The following is a 1,162-nucleotide window of genomic DNA, read 5'->3' as shown; positions in this document are numbered from 1 at the left end:
TTGCCCGTGGCATATTCCAGAGGAGACATTGACTGCTTCAAGATGATTTACTTCGCCCTCAAGGCTCTTGTTCTGCCCGAGAGTGGTCCAGTGAAGTACGGAACGCAATTCCTCAGTCATTTCATCATGCAATCCCGACAATTTCCCAACATGACCACAACTGTTATTGAGCGCGGAGGTCAAATAATACAGACAACATTGCTGTGCATTGGTGAGATAAAAGCACGACTCATCTTCCACATGACCGGAAAGCTAATATAGTGAACAAAATACCCTTCTTTTATTGACAGGTTCTCTAACACCACGAACACAAGTGGAGGTTTTTGCTGATATATTTCTGTCTATAAATAAGAAATATCCCCAGGAATTGATTGTGTGGCTCAAAGTGCTCGCAACACCACAATTCCCCACGGCTCACGTGTCGGACAGCGAGAAGAATGCTTTTATGAATACCATCATAAGGTAAGGAAAGAGAGAGATACCTTTTATCTTTACTCACCTTCATTTTCTCATCCTATTTCTGGGTGTTTTTATCTTTAATTTCCAGAGAAAAGGTAAATAAGCGTATCATCCAAGGACAAGTTAGAGAATTTTCCGCCAAATGCCGTGGAATTGTGGAGAAGATTTAAAGTGTGTAAGAAGAAAATTTGTGTTTTTTTTTTCAAATGAGTGTAAAGACAGAAAATATGCTTAGTTATTTTCATTATTCTTGTGATAAAAAAAGTGAAAGAAAAAGAATACCATACAGTCTTTCAATGTCAAATTGTGAGAAAACAAAATGATTTGTATATAAGAATTTATTTTAAGGGATGTATTTATCTTAAATGTGTAATTTTATGCAAGATGATGAATGCAGTGAGAAAATAAAAAAAATTGATGTGACGATTGCAAATGCTTCTTTTTTTTCTCCCTTTGAAAAATGTATGTTTTTCTTTTGTTATAATAACTTTTTTTTTCATTTTATATTAAGCCAAAAGCTACATATATTTTTTGTTTTGTTATTTAAGAATATTTAACTTTTTCCACTCTTGCTGAATTTGTTGATTTTCATTATTTTCGTGTTGGTTTTTTCATCATGAAAGTGTTATTGTCGAAAAAATCGCTTGAAAGAAAATAGAAATATAACTAGTAATTCTCTTAATATTGGTCAAGAAGTCATTTT

General features: G+C 33.4%; 1 protein-coding gene across 1 annotated transcript; it reads left to right on the top strand.

The window, feature by feature from the left end:
• On the top strand, positions 1–892 carry LOC129809295 (importin-13-like; the record flags this gene model as incomplete). The annotated part of the gene is given in 3 exon segments (XM_055859132.1): positions 1–211; positions 291–462; positions 548–892. Coding segments are annotated over 3 exon segments (465 nt in total), but the record flags the coding sequence as incomplete, so codon positions are not given.
• Positions 893–1,162: the final 270 nt, after the last annotated feature.

The sequence above is a fragment of the Phlebotomus papatasi genome, unplaced genomic scaffold, assembly GCF_024763615.1.
Source record: "Phlebotomus papatasi isolate M1 unplaced genomic scaffold, Ppap_2.1 HiC_scaffold_588, whole genome shotgun sequence".
Classification (NCBI taxonomy): Eukaryota; Metazoa; Arthropoda; class Insecta; order Diptera; family Psychodidae; genus Phlebotomus; species Phlebotomus papatasi.
This window is presented reverse-complemented; position numbering and strand designations above follow the sequence as displayed.